This window comes from Phyllobates terribilis, unplaced genomic scaffold (genome assembly GCF_046119375.1).
Source record: "Phyllobates terribilis strain yellow unplaced genomic scaffold, ASM4611937v1 Scaffold_154__1_contigs__length_4444370, whole genome shotgun sequence".
Taxonomy (NCBI): domain Eukaryota; kingdom Metazoa; phylum Chordata; class Amphibia; order Anura; family Dendrobatidae; genus Phyllobates; species Phyllobates terribilis.
The window spans coordinates 1,227,660-1,246,909 of NW_027362914.1; the positions used below are offsets into that span (position 1 = coordinate 1,227,660).

General features: G+C 55.9%; 1 protein-coding gene across 1 annotated transcript in view; it reads right to left on the reverse strand.

Moving 5' to 3' along the window:
- Positions 1 to 1,400: 1,400 nt before the first annotated feature.
- Positions 1,401 to 19,250, reverse strand: part of LOC141206969 (PIH1 domain-containing protein 1-like) — a 66,720-nt gene continuing 48,870 nt past the window's right edge. The window contains exons 3-7 of the mRNA XM_073664333.1: positions 7,361 to 7,427; positions 6,949 to 7,134; positions 6,551 to 6,612; positions 6,388 to 6,469; positions 1,401 to 1,504 (exon numbers count right to left, since the gene is read on the reverse strand). Coding sequence (XP_073520434.1) covers positions 1,401 to 1,504; positions 6,388 to 6,469; positions 6,551 to 6,612; positions 6,949 to 7,134; positions 7,361 to 7,427 — 501 coding nt within the window. The remainder of the gene's footprint in view (positions 1,505 to 6,387; positions 6,470 to 6,550; positions 6,613 to 6,948; positions 7,135 to 7,360; positions 7,428 to 19,250) is intronic.

Sequence of the window (19,250 nt, forward strand, 5' to 3'; positions counted from 1 at the left end):
ATCCCCTCCAGGGCCCCACAAGCCCGCAGAATCCCCCCCAGGGCCCCACAAGCCCGCAGCATCCCCTTAGGGCCCCCACAAGCCCGCAGCATCCCCCCGGGGCCCCCACAAGCCCTGGACCGTACCTGCATCACCACCAGTAAAGGTATTGAAGTTTACCCTTGTGTGTGTGCCTGTACTTCCTCTGGAACCGTCCTGCTGTCTCCCTCCTGCTTCCACCATCTTTCTACACCTCTACACTGCCCTGAGGCCTGCTCTACCTGTGGGGAGCTGTCCCATCATAGCTGCCCCTAACATCAGCCTCAGTGGACTGTCGCAGCGCTGGTAACCTCTTACCAGAATCCACAGGTGGCGTCACGACAATTTCCCCTATAAGCATTCCCCCCCCCTTTGAGTGACCGCCCTGGGCCACGGACTGGGCCAGCCACCCGGCAACCAGAGGCCCGGCTGCCGAGTGCCCCACGGCCCTGGGGGCGAGTCACTATGCACAGTGGTTCATGAATTAATATTTACAGTGACCCTCCATCCTGTGATTAAAAGGGTCTGTACATTTGACACCTCCGTCTGACTCCCACAGTCTCCTCCGCACAGATCGATATTAAGATGGCCACCGCAATGGCATGGGGAGTGCAGCGGTGAGTCCAGAGCGCAGCTCCTCGCTCTAAAATGCCCATCAGAAGGAAAAAAATAAAGAACATAAAGGCATAATAGTTAAAACAAAAAAACAAAACAATGTCCACATTGTTCTTGCACCATAACAAGCCATTCTGCAACTTCCCCCATCTGTTGGGTATAACCCATCACCACGAGGAGTGGTGCTCCCCCATCTGTTGGGTATAACCCATCACCACGAGGAGTGGCGCTCCCCCATCTGTTGGGTATAACCCATCACCATGAGGAGTGGCGCTCCCCCATCTGTTGGGTATAACCTATCACCTCAAGGAGTGGCGCTCCCCCATATGTTGGGTATAACCCATCACCACGAGGAGTGGCACTCCCCCATCTGTTGGGTGTAACCCATCACCACGAGGAGTGGAGCTCCCCTATCTGTTGGGTGTAACCCATCACCACGAGGAGTGGCACTGCCCCATCTGTTGGGTATAACCTATCACCAGGAGGAGTGGCGCTCCCCCATCTGTTGGGTGTAACCCATCACCATGAGGAGTGGCGCTGCCCCATCTGTTGGGTATAACCTATCACCAGGAGGAGTGGCGCTCGTCATACTTTGTGTCCCTAGGGGAAATGTGGTATTATAAGACATCCAATCAATTGAATGGCCGACCATGTACTGCATGGATGAGCGAGGAACATCAGAGAAGAAGCCGCCGATGCTCAACAGCAGCCTACTCTGTCGTCTTTTACAGACTGTATGCCATAGACTTGTACCTTAGAGTTGGGACTTACCCCATTATGTCCATTTCCTGAATCATCGGTTTTGATTTGGTTCTGATATTCTGTTCAAAAATGGATCCCAGGAACTTCCGATTTTTCAGCATTTTCCACTCTGAAGGGAAACCATAGATGATTAACAGGGTCGGACTGGAACTGAAACTCAGCTCTGGCATGTGAGAGCACGCAGGCCCGCCCGACGCGCGTTGAATGTGAAATATTTTCGAGAATGATTTGGGTATATGTCACAATAAAAATTGCAGCAAACTGCACTTTATCATCGATAGACAAAAACTGACATAATGTAAAATATAAACTTCCCTCCAGGAAAATGTTAATTTCTTTCAACTGGAGGGACGGACATATTTGGAATATAGAGCTCCAAGTTCCCAAAAATGCTATGTTTGATAGTACCAGGAAAAGCAGGAAAAGTGAATCCTTGCAGATTTGAAGCAGTTTCATGTCTATTCTTTCAGTATTTTTGCAGCGTTTCTAAAGAACGGGAAAAAAAATCTCAAAAAACGCAATTTCAAGGGGATTTTCCTGCTGAGCGACACACTTTTTGTGCAGAAATGTTCTTCCCTTTCTTTTTTGTTTATATTTTGTGTTATACACTAGTGGCCAAAATTAAGGCAACACCTTCAGTTTTTCACCATCACCAATATTTAATGGAAGTTTCACTGACCTACTTACTTGTACACACGCCCTCTTCTGCGATATGTATTCTATGTTGGTTTATAGTGACCTGGGTGTGATTTAAAACAGATATTGTGCGATTAAAATTCGGTTTTTATATTTTAATGCCAGTTTGTCATCAGAAGGTAAGCAATTACATGTTTTCGTTCTCAAAGTGTGTAAGCGGTTTCAAGAGACTGGTTCGATAAAGAATAAAGCAGGTAGAGAAAGGAAGAAGGCTACAAGTCCTCAGACTGATAGAAGAATTGTTAGAATCGCCCTAAATAACAGGGAATAAACTGCTGTTAACATCAACAATGAGCTTGTCAACACCGGAGTGACAGTGTCTGATCGGACGGTTCGACGACGACTGGTAAATGCGGGGTTAAGAGCCAGAATACCAGGTAAAAAGCCATTTCTGAATGCCTCACAGCGTCAGAAACGTTTGCAGGGACCAAAGAACATTGTAAATGGACCATTGAACAATGGAGAAATGTTATATGGAGCGATGAGAGACGCCTATCCATCTTTGGCAGCGACGGTGTCCGCTACGTTCGACGACGACCTGGAGAGGACTGGTTGCCAGAGGGTACAGTACCCACCATGAAGCCTCCTCTGAGTGTTATGGTAGGGGGCTGCGTGTCCAGAGATGCAGGTGGTCGGCTGCAGGTAATTGAAGAAACAGTTAATGCTGAAAAGTACATCAAGGACGTCCTTCAGCCTAAACTCATTCCTTCGGCACGTGATGTATTTGGTGAAGGGACACCGTTTATTTTAAGATGGAGCCCCATGCCATACAGCTAAAAAATGTCTCTCTTGGTTCAAGGACAAAAATGTCCAGCTATTGAATTGGCCAGGAAACAGCCCAGATCTCAATCCTATTGAGAATCTCTGGGCTCGGCTCAAAAGAGCGGTGTCAAAACAGCGGGCTTCACACAAGCAGGAACTCATTGCAGCCATCATCAAATCATGGCTTCATATCATCACACCATCTGATTTACACAAACTGGTAGATAGCATGCCAAGTAGATGCCAGGCAGTCATCAAGGCCGAGGGCTGTCCAACTGAGTATTAACATTTAGTGTTAGATATGAAAATAGGACAAATCAATGGCTTTTCTCCCACAGTCATCTGAGTGACAATAGTCTCCAATTTGTTGACAAATGAACAAATTTCCTGCTAATATTGTGTTTCTATATGAGATTTTATTTCTACTTAAAAACTTTACTGTGAAATCAAAAACATTCATGAAATTTGTATTGGTATTGGCAAAATGCTAAAAATTCATAAATCTTGGGGGTGTTGCCTCAATTTTGGCCACTAGTGTATAGAGTTCCTCAGTATATTTATATGTTGTCCCCCATCACCTTTTTCATCTCTCCTTACAAGTATGCCTTGTATCTTAATTAAAACATGGTAGTAAGTAGCATATTAAACCCTTTTATAATGGGTAGTGTAGAATGGCTGCATATTTCAGGGTTATGCGCTCCTGAGGACTCATTAGTGCTGCCCTCCTCAGGCGAAACCTGGTTGTGATATAATATGGGGCTAGCCGGTCTCACCTACCAGTTTGGGTCACAAACCCTTTTTCGTTTGCTTTGATGTTTTACTCATTGTTTATTACGTTTACACCCCAAATCTCTCCTAATCCTGGAGATCAAACCTATGAAAGCAATTTATGAATGATCGTAACACCTCTATGAAGGGTAATTATCATCTCCTTCATAAATATACATTTATATGTATAAATACATATGTGGTCAATGCATAGTACTGGCACATGACTTATCACTTTCCAGGACCTTACAAAGCACCAGGAACATTTATAACAAGCGGAGGTGAAGCGATTCTGGCAACTTAATAGGAAACGATTATTTACAGTTAGAGCAGTCAGACTGTGGAATGCCAACCACAAGATATAGTAATGGCAGATAGTATAACAGCATTTATAGAAGGGCTGGATACTTTTTTAACAAAACATGACATTGTGGGTTATAAATAATCTAGTAATAGAAAATGTATAACTTTGGAGATAGACCTAGGACATTAAAGTTCAAACTTTTTCAACCTATGTAACTATGCAAGTATGCAGAATGCACATTAGGAAAATGCTTGAAATGCAATTCCTTATAATATTATTTTACAAGTAATTTCCTCTTAATTTTCTGCTTTGTAAAGTGCTAGTTATAAGCACAATCTATGGATCTAAAAAGTACAAAACACTCCTGAAACACTTGTACGTATGTTCTATAATCTGTATTTCTTATGGTGCCTAAGGGAAGCCGTAATGATAAGACTCCTGCTTGGTATCAAGTACAATTATTTGCCTCCATAATGAAAGTGAATTACCAATGATGAAAGGGTTAATACTTGGACCCTGCATCAGTAATAGCCCTTGTAGTAACCATGACAACTATTGTGAGGGCATAAACAAGTGTCATAAAGAAGATTCCATAAAAGAATGCCGCACTGCCATGATCAGCGCCATTACTGATGATGCGCCTGAGGACCTTGAGCTTGACCACCCCACGTAATGTGCCAACGTTGGTGTAATTTGGAGGTTCTAGCAGGGAAAGGGGTTGTCTTCTTAGACACCCCGGGGGCATGGGAAGGTAACAGAGGGGGGGTCCCCAAAACAGGATCCCCTTCTGTTACTATGTACAAAGAGCTGCTCTTCTTTGGGAGTTCATGGATGGATCCTTGACTTTAATGGGTGATAAATTGGGAGGGGGGGGATACTCATCCTATTAGGGGTTATCCATAATGAGCAACCCCTGTAACCAAGTGCCCAACTTCTTGAGAGACGGAGCTGGATCTGTAAGGGAGAAGTGGTAGATCCACCTGGGAAATCAGATCAACTAAATTCGTTCCAGCAATAAATGTGGTGACAGATATCGCAGCTATCACATTAATAGTCTATATTTGTTATGTCGTTCTCTGTAAATATGTACAAATTCTAAAACTCCGTCATATATCGGCACTAACTCTCTAAGCCCAAGGGAAGGGCAGCCCTCGAGCCATGGTTCCCTAGAGATTTCCTCCACAGGGGGTTTTCCTCTCCTGAGCGCTGGAGGGTGACTCTTCGTGAGTCGAGGGTTGTGCCATTTTCGGTGTCATGTAAATTTAAATAAAGTTGAGAATGTTTGACACCTAATTGCAATGATTTGTGTATTTATTTTGTATGTGTCTGATTCATTTTGTTTGGGAGTCGGGGTCCATCACACATCACTGAGTCATACGTCTGGACATCTGCCGCCAGCAGTTTTGCCCCAGGGGTTGCCCCTGCTCTGGGGAGTTTGATGGAGCAGAGAAGACAAGAATTACAGCACTCATCCTCAGAATAAGGACTTCTATTACAGTACTACAAGCAGCTTCCTCACCTCATTCACACAGTGAGTATTTTGGGCACTAATTTACAGCAGTATTTGTAAGCTGAAGACCAGAGGGGAACAAACACAGTGAAAAATAGTAACTGAAACACTTTCACCTCTTCTGTTTTGGATCCACTCCTGGCATCTGCTAACAAATACTGATGCAAAATATCGCCATGGAAGTGCCCTAAATTCTTACTGACTGATTTGACTGTTTGAGTTGCAGTCAAGCAACAGAGGTTGCAAGCGTTAAAGGAGTTTTCTGGTATCAAAAACCCCTGTCCCCCTTGCCATTTTTCTCTATCCTGAACCTGTGCTTCCTGCCCTGATCTCAGACTGTCTGACCTAGTCCTTGTCTTCGCTCTCCTGTGTCTGGTACCCTGGTACCTCCGGAATGCTGCTGCAGTCCCGGGGACTGCACTGAAGTTGTACCTGGTGTCTACTGGCGGCCCAGTCTATCCTCACCACCAAAGGTTCTAGTGGAGACCCAGTAGACACCTAATCACAACCCTCCCGTGGGGCAGTGGGTCCATATCCACCAGTGTTACACCCACATAGCAAATGTGGTACCAATATTCAAGAACGGGATAATATCTGAGCCTGGAATTTATAGGCAGGTAAGTTTAACTTGTACTGTGGGCAACATCTTTGAGGGTTTTCTAAGAGATACTAACCTGGAGCACCTCAATAAGAATAACCTAAACATATGATTATGAGGGATCTGTCCTGCAAACTAATCTGAAAAGATTCTATGGGGAGGTAAGTTCTAGGTTGGACCAGGGAAACTTAGTGGTTTTCGTCTATCTGGACTTTTCAAAGGCATTTGATACAGTGCCATACAACAGGTTAGTACGTAAAAATGTTCAATATATTATATGGTAAACTTGCTCCACGAAAGAACAAGTCCTTGTGTTGGAAAAATCAAGGAAAATATCAGTGATGCGGTCGTTACCTCTTGACAGCTCCATTTCGTACTTGTTCTCTAGTCCCTCCATGGCCACGGTGATAAAAAATTCCCTGAGAAGCTCATTATTCTAATAAAAAAAATACAAAGTAAGGAGCTGACACAAAGGAGAGCAGACAGCTCGTATGTCGGAATAAGCAATTGCAGTTACCTTAATTTTCTCAAAGAAGGTGCCATTAATCACTATGTCGTACGCCGTGCAGCCGCCTCCACCTGTAGGACAAAGTGCACCAGGACTTAGATACTTTGCGATGCCGAATCAATCCATTGACCTTAGTTGGGCTGCTATGAATAATTAGCATAAGTTCTTAAAGGGGAATCCAAGTAGTGGGCAATCCCTTTAAGTCCCAAATCTAAACCAAAAAAGTTCAAAAGACAACAACAATCTTTATTCCGCAGACTGGAAGTGGACCTACCAGAACCTGTGGAGACGGCACCTTTGATCATTGAGGATTAGTAAGTTGTAATACTTGCTATTTTATCCCATTTAAGGATATCTCTGGACTACCCCTTTAAAAAGAGACGTGCTGTATTAAAAAAAAAACGTACTATTATCAACTTCAACGTGGGGCTCTCCAAGGCTCATGGGGACTCGATAGCCGGAGGGATCATCAGATTCCAGGATGCTGACTAACTCCTGCTCCGTCAGGTCCGGGGGCGCTGAGATCTGGTTCGACTTGCAGATGTTAATAAAGATTTTGGTATTTTTGGATGTGCGAGTTTTAATGCAGAAACCTAACACAGAAATAAAAACAAAAAGTGAACAAAAACACAATAAAATCGGCAAAAGCCAAGCAGCATTTACATGTAACCAACTGTATAAGAAAAAACGATGTGACCCCCCACGTTGGTTGCATCATGTGACCGTTGCAGTCATTAAGACCCCACTGCCCCACTGTGGTATCTGTCACATAATATGCACAAAGTAATCTGGATAATAATCAGAGGACGCCCATCTCACCCGGCTGGGGTCTGATCTCTCTGCTTTCTGGTAAGTTCGGTATTCTGCTCTGTATCTCCTGTTTGGCCTGAAATGAGGCAACAAGTGAGAATCAGTGAGTAACATGAACAGGATGGTTCTGCAAACAGATTTTTCCTGCACCAAAATAGTACAACTGTGAGGGGTCTAAAGCCAACAATTCACATTAGGTAAATGTTGGAGACTGCCGCGCCCCTGGCGGCTGACGGAGGAGACATTCACCCGGTGATTGCTGGCCTCTCCAATTCATCTTCGTACCTTCATCAGCATCTGTTCATACAGCGCTTCCTCCATGTTTGTGTTCATTTCTGCAGACAGCAGCGACTTGTCAGACGCCATTTTTTCGGTCAAAGACAGAAGCTCAGGGATCTTGTTTTATAAGAGAAAACCTGAAAAATGAAAATATGTATTAATCTTCTCCACAGACAACGACAAGGGGAGAGTGCGGGAGCCTGACAGCCGACGACATGAGGGGGTGCGGGAGCCTGACAGCCCTCGACACGAGGGGGTGCGGGAGCCTGGCAGCCCACGACACGAGGGGGTGCGGGAGCCTGACAGCCCACGACACGAGGGGGTGCGGGAGCCTGACAGCCCTCGACACGAGGGGGTGCGGGAGCCTGGCAGCCCACGACACGAGGGGGTGCGGGAGCCTGGCAGCCCACGACACGAGGGGGTGCGGGAGCCCGACGGCCCACGACACGAGGGGGGGACGCGGGAGCCCGACGGCCCACGACACGAGGGGGGGGCGCGGGAGCCCGACGGCCCACGACACGAGGCGGGGGGCGCGGGAGCCCGACGGCCCACGACACGAGGGGGAGGCGCGGGAGCCCGACGACCCACGACACGAGGGGGAGGCGCGGGAGCCCGACGGCCCACGACACGAGGGGGTGAGGGAGCCTGACAGCCAACGACACGAGGGGGTGCGGGAGCCCGACAGCCCACGACACGAGGGGGGGGCGCGGGAGCCCGACAGCCCACGACACGAGGGGGGGGCGCGGGAGCCCGACAGCCCACGACACGAGGGGGGGGCGCGGGAGCCCGACAGCCCACGACACGAGGGGGGGCGCGGGAGCCCGACAGCACACGACACGAGGGGGTGCGGGAGCCTGACAGCCCACGACACGAGGGGGGGCGCGGGAGCCCGACAGCCCACGACACGAGGGGGTGCGGGAGCCTGACAGCTGACGACACGAGGGGGTGCGGGACCCTGACAATATCGGGAGTGGGATTCTGCACACCTACAGCTAGCTACTTATTGTCCTGAATGTAGTAATCACCTTGGCACATTCCCATCTTCTTACCTGTAGTACAGACACCAAACACCACTACTCTGACTGCAATCACCCAGCTACAGCGTCACCACGCCTCAGCAACAGGGGAGCGTCTAGATTGGAGTTGATGTCTTGAGGGGGAGGAGTGATTTCATGGAATCATGACGTCACCGGAAGGGGCGGGGCCTTCTCAGTCCAGTGGACACTATTCCACCTGCAGCTGCAGCAGTGCGCACATTGTGCCGGGACAGGAGGACTGGTGATGAGGAGCTCGTGTTCAGCGTTGTGCTGTGAGGACTGAGGCGGGGAGAACTGACCATGTGAACGGCTGTGCTGGCATAAAGGGGGGGTGGTGTGAGGGGCATCCAGGGGGCTGTGTGGGTGGTGTGAGGGGGCCAGGGGTAGCGGCAATTCTGCTGCAGAAACACTTAAAAACACATGGTAGAAGGCCTGCCATGTTCCCCAATGATAATCCGCATGTGCTCTGCACATGCTGCGGAAATTTCCGCTGCGGATTATCATTGCGGAAAAAAACGCAGCACTAACAATTATTTTGCGGAAGCGCGGCGCTTTCGCCGCCATTGACTTGCATTGGAACACATGGAATCCGCATCACTGCATCTGTACATGCAGATTCCATGAGTTTCAATGTGCGGATGGTACCCGGGTTTGGAGAAGAGGAGACTCTCCTCCGGACCAGGGGACCATAGAACCTGTAAAAAAAGAATAAAATAAAAAATAAATATTATACTTACCTTCTGATGGCCCCCGGTGTCTTTATCCGATGCGTCCTGGCTTGCCGGCAGCTCGCGATGGTCTGAAAAGGACCTGCCGTGACGTCATTAAGTCATGAGATGGGTCATGCGACCGCTGACGTCGGCAGGCCATCAGAAGGTAATTATATATTTATTTTTTACCATTCTTTTACGGTCACTCTATATAAATCCATGCCGGTTGCATGGATTTATATAGTGTGACCAAGTTGTCAAGCACTTTCCAAGTGATGCTAAAATCGCTTGGAAAGCGCTTGACAACCCGCATGCGGAAATGCAAGTAGAACGCTTCACATCAGCAAGTCCCTGGCAGGAAAAACGCATGTACAATCCGCATGTACAATCCACATGCGTTTTTTCTGCCAGGGAGAAGCAGAAACGCTCAAAAAAAATCCGGAGCATTTCTGCATCGTGTGCACATAGCCTTACATTAATTGTATGACTCAATACTGAGCACACGTAACCATCTATACACAGCGGGAGGCCGCACGTAGCCATCTATACACAGCGGGAGGCCGCACGTAGCCATCTATACCCAGCGGGAGGCCGCACGGCGCCACCTATACACAGCGGGAGGCCGCACGGCGCCACCTATACACAGCGCGAGGCCGCACGGCGCCAACTATACACAGCGGGAGGCCGCACGGCGCCACCTATACACAGAGGAAGGCCGCACGGCGCCACCTATACACAGAGGGAGGCCGCACGGCGCCACCTATACACAGCGGGAGGCCGCACGGCGCCATCTATACACAGCGGGAGGCCGCACGTAGCCATCTATACACAGCGGGAGGCCGCACGCAGCCACCTATACACAGCGGGAGGCCGCACGGCGCCACCTATACGCAGCGAGAGGCCACACGGCACCGCCTATACACAGCGGGAGGCCGCACTGCGCCACCTATACACAGCGGGAGGCCGCACGACGCCACCTATACACAGCGGGAGGCCCCACGGCGCCACCTATACACAGCGGGAGGCCGCACGGCGCCACCTATACACAGCGGGAGGCTGCACGGCACCACCTATACACAGCGGGAGGCCGCACGGCGCCACCTATACACAGCGGGAAGCCGCACGGCGCCACCTATACACAGCGGGAGGCCCCATGGTGCCACCTATACACAGCGGGAGGCCCCACGGCGCCACCTATACACAGCGGGAGGCCGCACGGCGCCACCTATACACAACGAGAGGCCGCACGGCGCCACCTATACACAGCGGGAGGCCGCACGGTGCCACCTATACACAGCGGGAGGCCGCACAATGCCATCTATACACAGCACGGGGCCGCACAATGCCATCTATGCACAGCGGGAGGCCGCACGGCGCCATCTATGCACAGCGGGAGGCTGCACGGTGCCATTTATACACAGCGAGAGGCCGCACAGCGCCTCCCCCAGAGACAGCAGAAGGCCGCACGGCGCCATCTATACACAGCGGGAGGCCGCACAATGCCATCTATACACAGCGGGAGGCCGCACGATGCCATCTATACACAGCGGGAGGCCGCACGGCGCCAGCTATACAAAGTGGGAGGCCGCACGGCGCCACCTATACACAGCGGGAGGCTGCACGGCGCCATCTATGCACAGCGGGAGGCCACATGATGCCATCTATACACAGCACGGGGACGCACAATGCCATCTATACACAGCGGGAGGCCGCACGGCGCCATCTATGCACAGCGGGAGACTGCACGGCGCCATCTATACACAGCGGGAGGCCGCACGGTGCACCACCAGAGACAGCAGGAGACCGCACGGCGCCATCTATATGCAGCGAGAGGCCGAACGGCGCCCCCCCCAGAGACAGCAGGAGGACGCGCGACGCCATCTATACACAGCGGGAGGCCGCATGTCGCCACCTATACATGGCAGGGGGCCGCACGACGCCATCTATACTCAGCAGGAGGCCGCACGGCGCCACCTATACACAGCGGGAGGCCGCACGGCGCCACCTATACACAACAGGGGGCCACACGATGCCATCTATACTCAGCAGGAGGCCGCACGGTGCCACCTATACACAGCGGGAGGCCACATGGCGCCCCCCCCCAGAGACAGCAGTAGGCCGCACGGCACCATCTATACTCAGCAGGAGGCCGCACGGCGCCATCTATACACAGCGGGAGGTCGCACGGCGCCCCCGACCTCAGAGACAGCAGGAGGCCGCACGTCGCCACCTATACACAGTGGGAGGCCGCACGGTGCCACCTATACACAGCGGGAGGCCGCACGGCGCCACCTATACACAGCGGGAGACCGCACGGCGCCACCTATACACAGCGGGAGGCCCCACGGCGCCACCTATACACAGCGGGAGGCCGCACGGCGCCACCTATACACAGCGGGAGGCTGCACGGCACCACCTATACACAGCGGGAGGCCGCACGGCGCCACCTATACACAGCGGGAAGCCGCACGGCGCCACCTATACACAGCGGGAGGCCCCATGGTGCCACCTATACACAGCGGGAGGCCCCACGGCGCCACCTATACACAGCGGGAGGCCCCACGGCGCCACCTATACACAGCGGGAGGCCGCACGGCGCCACCTATACACAACGAGAGGCCGCACGGCGCCACCTATACACAGCGGGAGGCCGCACGGCGCCATCTATGCACAGCGGGAGGCTGCACGGTGCCATTTATACACAGCGAGAGGCCGCACAGCGCATCCCCCAGAGACAGCAGAAGGCCGCACGGCGCCATCTATACACAGCGGGAGGTCGCACGGCGCCCCCGACCTCAGAGACAGCAGGAGGCCGCACGTCGCCATCTATACTCAGCAGGATGACGCACGGCGCCACCTATACACAGCGGGAGGCCGCACGGCGCCACCTATACACAGCGGGAGGCCGCACGGCGCCACCTATACACAGCGAGAGGCCGCACGGCGCCAAAATATACACAGCGGGAGGCTGCACGGCGCCATCTATACACAGCGGGAGGCCACATGATGCCATCTATACACAGCACGGGGACGCACAATGCCATCTATACACAGCGGGAGGCCGCACGGCGCCATCTGTGCACAGCGGGAGGCTGCACGGCACCATCTATACACAGCGGGAGGCCGCATGGTGCCCCCCCAGAGACAGCAGGAGACCGCACGGCGCCATCTATATGCAGCGAGAGGCCGAACGGCGCCCCCCCCAGAGACAGCAGGAGGACGCGCGACGCCATCTATACACAGCGGGAGGCCGCATGTCGCCACCTATACACGGCAGGGGGCCGCACGACGCCATCTATACTCAGCAGTAGGCCGCACGGCGCCACCTATACACAGCGGGAGGCCGCACGGCGCCACCTATACACAACAGGGGGCCACACGATGCCATCTATACTCAGCAGGAGGCCGCACGGTGCCACCAATACACAGCGGGAGGCCACATGGCGCCCCCCCCAGAGACAGCAGTAGGCCGCACGGCACCATCTATACTCAGCAGGAGGCCGCACGGCGCCATCTATACACAGCGGGAGGTCGCACGGCGCCCCCGACCTCAGAGACAGCAGGAGGCCGCACGTCGCCACCTATACACAGCGGGAGGCCGCACGGTGCCACCTATACACAGCGGGAGGCCGCACGGCGCCACCTATACACAGCGGGAGACTGCACGGCGCCACCTATACACAGCGGGAGGCCGCACGGTGCCACCTATACACAGCGGGAGGCCGCACGATGCCATCTATACACAGCACGGGGCCGCACAATGCCATCTATGCACAGCGGGAGGCCGCACGGCGCCATCTATGCACAGCGGGAGGCTGCACGGTGCCATTTATACACAGCGAGAGGCCGCACAGCGCCTCCCCCAGAGACAGCAGGAGGTCGCACGGCACCATCTATACACAGCGGGAGGCCGCACGATGCCATCTATACACAGCACGGGGCTGCACAATGCCACCTATACACAGCGGGAGGCCGCACGGCGCCAGCTATACAAAGTGGGAGGCCGCACGGCGCCACCTATACACAGCGGGAGGCTGCACGGCGCCATCTATGCACAGCGGGAGGCCACATGATGCCATCTATACACAGCACGGGGACGCACAATGCCATCTATACACAGCGGGAGGCCGCACGGCGCCATTTATGCACAGCGGGAGACTGCACGGCGCCATCTATACACAGCGGGAGGCCGCACGGTGCACAACCAGAGACAGCAGGAGACCGCACGGCGCCATCTATATGCAGCGAGAGGCCGCACGGCGCCCCCCCCCAGAGACAGCAGGAGGCCGCGCGACGCCATCTATACACAGCAGGCGGCCGCATGTCGCCACCTATACACGGCAGGGGGCCGCACGACGCCATCTATACTCAGCAGGAGGCCGCACGGCGCCACCTATACACAGCGGAAGGCCGCACGGCGCCACCTATACACAACAGGGGGCCACACGATGCCATCTATACTCAGCAGGAGGCCGCACGGTGCCACCTATACACAGCGGGAGGTCGCATGGCGCCCCCCCCAGAGACAGCAGTAGGCCGCACTGCACCATCTATACTCAGCAGGAGGCCGCACGGCGCCATCTATACACAGCGGGAGGTCGCACGGCGCCCCCGACCTCAGAGACAGCAGGAGGCCGCACGTCGCCATCTATACTCAGCAGGAGGACGCACGGCGCCACCTATACACAGCGGGAGGCCGCACGGCGCCACCTATACACAGCGGGAGGCCGCACGGCGCCACCTATACACAGCGAGAGGCCGCACGGCGCCAAAATATACACAGCGGGAGGCTGCACGGCGCCATCTATACACAGCGGGAGGCCACATGATGCCATCTATACACAGCACGGGGACGCACAATGCCATCTATACACAGCGGGAGGCCGCACGGCGCCATCTGTGCACAGCGGGAGGCTGCACGGCACCATCTATACACAGCGGGAGGCCGCATGGTGCCCCCCCAGAGACAGCAGGAGACCACATGGCGCCATCTATATGCAGCGAGAGGCCGAACGGCGCCCCCCCCAGAGACAGCAGGAGGACGCGCGACGCCATCTATACACAGCGGGAGGCCGCATGTCGCCACCTATACACGGCAGGGGGCCGCACGACGCCATCTATACTCAGCAGGAGGCCGCACGGCGCCACCTATACACAGCGGGAGGCCGCACGGCGCCACCTATACACAACAGGGGGCCACACGATGCCATCTATACTCAGCAGGAGGCCGCACGGTGCCACCTATACACAGCGGGAGGCCACATGGCGCCCCCCCCAGAGACAGCAGTAGGCCGCACGGCACCATCTATACTCAGCAGGAGGCCGCACGGCGCCATCTATACACAGCGGGAGGTCGCACGGCGCCCCCGACCTCAGAGACAGCAGGAGGACGCACGGCGCCACCTATACACAGCGGGAGGCCGCACGGTGCCACCTATACACAGCGGGAGACCGCACGGCGCCACCTATACACAGCGGGAGACCGCACGGCGCCACCTATACACAGCGGGAGGCCGCACGGTGCCACCTATACACAGCGGGAGGCCGCACGATGCCATCTATACACAGCACGGGGCCGCACAATGCCATCTATGCACAGCGGGAGGCCGCACGGCGCCATCTATGCACAGCGGGAGGCTGCACGGTGCCATTTATACACAGCGAGAGGCCGCACAGCGCCTCCCCCAGAGACAGCAGGAGGCCGCACGGCGCCATCTATACACAGCGGGAGGCCGCACGATGCCATCTATACACAGCACGGGGCTGCACAATGCCACCTATACACAGCGGGAGGCCGCACGGCGCCAGCTATACAAAGTGGGAGGCCGCACGGCGCCACCTATACACAGCGGGAGGCTGCACGGCGCCATCTATGCACAGCGGGAGGCCACATGATGCCATCTATACACAGCACGGGGACGCACAATGCCATCTATACACAGCGGGAGGCCGCACGGCGCCATTTATGCACAGCGGGAGACTGCACGGCGCCATCTATACACAGCGGGAGGGCGCACGGTGCACCACCAGAGACAGCAGGAGACCGCACGGCGCCATCTATATGCAGCGAGAGGCCGCACGGCGCCCCCCCCAGAGACAGCAGGAGGCCGCGCGACGCCATCTATACACAGCGGGCGGCCGCATGTCGCCACCTATACACGGCAGGGGGCCGCACGACGCCATCTATACTCAGCAGGAGGCCGCACGGCGCCACCTATACACAGCGGAAGGCCGCACGGCGCCACCTATACACAACAGGGGGCCACACGATGCCATCTATACTCAGCAGGAGGCCGCACGGTGCCACCTATACACAGCGGGAGGTCGCATGGCGCCCCCCCCAGAGACAGCAGTAGGCCGCACTGCACCATCTATACTCAGCAGGAGGCCGCACGGCGCCATCTATACACAGCGGGAGGTCGCACGGCGCCCCCGACCTCAGAGACAGCAGGAGGCCGCACGTCACCATCTATACTCAGCAGGAGGACACACGGCGCCACCTATACACAGCGGGAGGCCGCACGGCGCCACCTATACACAGCGGGAGGCCGCACGGCGCCACCTATACACAGCGAGAGGCCGCACGGCGCCAAAATATACACAGCGGGAGGCTGCACGGCGCCATCTATACACAGCGGGAGGCCACATGATGCCATCTATACACAGCACGGGGACGCACAATGCCATCTATACACAGCGGGAGGCCGCACGGCGCCATCTGTGCACAGCGGGAGGCTGCACGGCACCATCTATACACAGCGGGAGGCCGCATGGTGCCCCCCCAGAGACAGCAGGAGACCGCACGGCGCCATCTATATGCAGCGAGAGGCCGAACGGCGCCCCCCCCAGAGACAGCAGGAGGACGCGCGACGCCATCTATACACAGCGGGAGGCCGCATGTCGCCACCTATACACGGCAGGGGGCCGCACGACGCCATCTATACTCAGCAGGAGGCCGCACGGCGCCACCTATACACAGCGGGAGACCGCACGGCGCCACCTATACACAACAGGGGGCCACACGATGCCATCTATACTCAGCAGGAGGCCGCACGGTGCCACCTATACACAGCGGGAGGCCACATGGCGCCCCCCCCAGAGACAGCAGTAGGCCGCACGGCACCATCTATACTCAGCAGGAGGCCGCACGGCGCCATCTATACACAGCGGGAGGTCGCACGGCGCCCCCGACCTCAGAGACAGCAGGAGGCCGCACGTCGCCATCTATACTCAGCAGGAGGACGCACGGCGCCACCTATACACAGCGGGAGGCCGCACGGTGCCACCTATACACAGCGGGAGGCCGCACGGCGCCACCTATACACAGCGGGAGGCCGCACGGCGCCACCTATACACAGCGGGAGGCCGCACGGCGCCATCTATACACAGTGGGAGGCCGCACGGCGCCACCTATACACAGCGGGAGGCCGCACGGCGCCACCTATACACAGCGCGAGGCTGCACGGCGTCATCTATACACAGCGGGAGGCCGCACGGCGCCCTCCCCAGAGACAGCAGGAGGCCGCACGGCGCCATCTATACACAGCGGGAGGCCGCACGATGCCATCTATACACAGCATGGGGCTGCACAATGCCACCTATACACAGCGGGAGGCCGCACGGCGCCACCTATACACAGCAAGAGGCCGCACGGTGCCACCTATACACAGCGGGAGGCTGCACGGCGCCATCTATACACAGCGGGAGGCCGCACGATGCCATCTATACACAGCACGGGGCCGCACAATGCCATCTATACACCTATACACAGTGGGAGGCCGCATGGCGCCATCTATGCACAGCGGGAGGCTGCACGGTGCCATCTATACACAGTGGGAGTCCACACGGCGCTCCCCCCAGAGACAGCAGGAGGCCGCATGGCGCCATCTATACACAGCGGGAGGCCGCACAGCGCCCCCCCCCAGAGACAGCATGAGGCCGCACGGCGCCATCTATACAAAGCGGGAGGCCGCACGATGCCATCTATACACAGCACGGGGCTGCACAATGCCACCTATACACAGCGGGAGGCCGCATGGCGCCACCTATACACAGCGGGAGGCTGCACGGCGCCATCTATACACAGCGGGAGGCCGCACGATGCCATCTATACACAGCACGGGGCCGCACAATGCCATCTATACACAGCGGGAGGCCGCATGGCGCCATCTATGCACAGCGGGAGGCTGCACGGCGCCATCTATACACAGCGGGAGGCCGCACGGTGCCCCCCCCAGAGACAGCAGGAGGCCGCACGGCGCCATCTATACTCAGCAGGAGGCCGCACGCAGTCACGCACACACAAACATATACAGACATAATCATACACGCATAAACACATTTGAAACACAAAAATACATATAAACATACATCACACAATGATATCTGCCTACACACACACACACACACACATACATACACATACATACACACACACTCACCATCCCCCGGATCGGCTCCAGCTCTTTTCCGGTGCAGCACTGCAGGCCGGGTGCGCACTGCGTAACGTCACAGCTAGGACACACGGCCGTGCACAGGGCCGTGTCTCCTAGCAGTGACGCGGCCGGGCCAGCACAGGGAAGTTAACTGCTGCAGTGCTGGCCCGGCCGAAGAAGAAGCAGCGGCCGTGCGCCACTGCTGGGGGAGCGGTCCGGGGATCCCCCCCGCCACTGTCTGCCGGTATGTGCCGCAGCGCACATATAATGAGGATAATCTGGCCATAGACACCCCGGAGCCCCGGGCCACCTGGAGGTTCGGGGCCCCGGGCAGAAGCCCAGATCGTCCTCATTATAATCCGCCTATGGAGGGGGCATCGGCTATGTAGAGGGGCATCCAGGGGGCAGTGTGGCTGGTGTGAAAAAGCATGGGCTATGTAGAGGGGCATCCTGGGGGCTGCGTGGCTGGTGTGAGGGGCATTGGGTATGTAGAGGGGCATCCAGGAGGCTGCGTGGCTGGTGGGAGGGGGCATGGACTATGTAGAGGGGCATCCAGGGGGCTGCGTGGCTGGTGTGAGGGGGCATGGGGTATGTAGAAGGGCATCCAGGGGGCAGTGTGGGTGGTGTGAGGGGCATGGGGTATGTTGTAGAGGGGCATCCAGGAGGCTGTGTGGCTGGTGTGAGGGGGCATGGGGTATGAAGAGGGACATCCAGGGGGCTGTGTGGCTGGTGTCAGGGGCATGGGGTATGTAGAGGGGCATCCAGGGGGCTGTGTGGCTGGTGTGAGTGGGCATGAGGTATGTAGAGGGGCATCCAGGGGGCTGCGTGGCTGGTGTGAGGAGGCATGGGGTATCTAGAGGGGCATCCAGGGGCCGGTGTGAGGAGGAATGGGGTATGTAGAGGGGCATCCAGGGGGCTGTGTGGCTAGTGTGAGGAGGCATGGGGTATGTAGAGGTGCATCCAGGGGGCTTTGTGGCTGGTATGAGCGGCATGGGGTATGTAGAGATTCATCCAGGTGGCTGCGTGGCTGGTGTGAGGGGCATGGGGTATGTAGAGGGGCATCCAGGGGGCTGTGTGGCTGGAGTGAGGGGCATGGGGTATGTAGAGGGGCATCCAGGGGGCTGTGTGGCTGGTGTGAGGGGCATGGGGTATGTAGAGGGGCATCCAGGGGGCTGTGTGGCTGGTGTGAGGGGCATCCAGGGGGCTGTGTGACTGGTGTGAGGGGCACCCAGGGGGCTGTGAGGCTGGTGTGAGGGGCATTGGGAATGTAGAGGGGCATCCAGGGGGCTGTGTGGCTGGTGTGAGGGGCATCCAGGGGGCTGCGTGGCTGGTTTGAGGGGCATGGGGAATGTAGAAGGGCAACCAGGGGGCTGGTGTGAGGGGGCATGGGGTATGAGGACGGTGGCCGACACAACCTCCTTAAAGACGATAGCACGCC